A 1,379-nucleotide genomic window follows, 5' to 3' on the forward strand; every position below is an offset into this window, starting at 1 on the left:
GGTACACGCACCCACACAGAACTGCTGATACTGCTGCTGCTGTCTGCATCACCCTTCTTGTTGTTTGTGAGTTCAGGAGGAAGTGTTGTTGTTGTAGTAGTAGTAGTAGTAGTGGTTGTATTTCCTGCAACACCTGTAGTGTTTGTATACTCATTCTGTGAACCAGTGTCATCACTCCCAGAAGATGTTCCTCCGGTATTCTCTATAACTGAACTGCTGGAAGTGTCAGAAGGAGAAGAAGGTTGTGTGACGGTAGCTTCTTGTGGGTGTGTATTGCCCTGCGCATCACTTGTGCCTTGTGTACCATTACCCGTCTGAATACTCTGTTCGTTTCCAGGTGTTTGCACATTATCCGAACCATTGGGGTTTTCTGAGTTACCAGGGCTTACTGTTGCTGGTTCACTGTCAGAGTGCTCTCTGCTCCCTTCTACAGCAGCTTCTTCACGGCTTACTCGTTCTTCCACACCTCGCGAAACTTGTTCATCATCTCCTTCTTTCTTTTCTCCCATCAGTGGAGATGAATTCTCTCTATTTTCTACAAGGGAACCACCCCGATCACCAGGCGAACCATTAGATGAACCTCTAGACGTAGATGTAGTACCGTGACCAGGTATCTCTGAATTTGGACCTGGAGGAGATCTACTGTGATCATCTGCTTGGTTTCCACTTAATGAACGTTCTTGAGACGACCCCAGCGTGGTGTTTGGTTTGCAAGCTTTCTCCGTCGTTTTACCTTCGGCACCACATGTTTCCATAGTTTCTTCTTGCGCACTTTTTAAATGAGTACCATCATCCTGGGTCTGTACAGTAGCACCATCAACTCCAGTAGCATCACCTCCTTCAGCGGCTAACACACATCCGCAGACACAACAGAAGGAGAGAACCAACACACAGAGCACGTGCCTCATTGGTATCTGAACAGCTGTTGTTATTATTATCTGGTGGCACTACTCTGAGCAATAAAAAAAAGAGAAAACAAACACCAACAAAAGGAAATCATTGCTCCACATCAAGAAATATATATAAGCACACATAGAAAACAAACATAAATCCACAACAATCACTCAGAAAGTGTCCAATTAAAGAAACAAAACACACAATACCCAATGCTAAACAGAAACTCTCAATAAGCCCGCAAGAGAAACAATGATTTAATAAATTATACGTACGACCAAACAAGAGAAGAAAATACACCAAACTATAGCTCTTCATTCGTTGGTCAACATAGCAAAACATTACTTTCTGTGTAACAGTTATTATTATTTTCCTATTCTGAACAAAACAGAATACCAAAACGGTGCAGGGCAAAAGCACAACGCCCCAACAAACCACGCAAGCAAAAAACAAAGGTATTAATCATTAGCCCAATTTATCCAGTA

At 42.8% G+C, this 1,379-nt stretch overlaps 1 protein-coding gene across 1 annotated transcript; it reads right to left on the minus strand.

The window, feature by feature from the left end:
- Nucleotides 1-2: 2 nt before the first annotated feature.
- TM35_000671120 (uncharacterized protein) lies at nucleotides 3-908 on the minus strand (the record flags this gene model as incomplete). Its single annotated transcript, XM_029031132.1, has 1 exon — nucleotides 3-908. A coding segment is annotated over one exon (906 nt), but the record flags the coding sequence as incomplete, so codon positions are not given.
- Nucleotides 909-1,379: the final 471 nt, after the last annotated feature.

Source organism: Trypanosoma theileri (assembly GCF_002087225.1).
Source record: "Trypanosoma theileri isolate Edinburgh chromosome Unknown TM35_Tth_67_V1, whole genome shotgun sequence".
Taxonomy (NCBI): domain Eukaryota; phylum Euglenozoa; class Kinetoplastea; order Trypanosomatida; family Trypanosomatidae; genus Trypanosoma; species Trypanosoma theileri.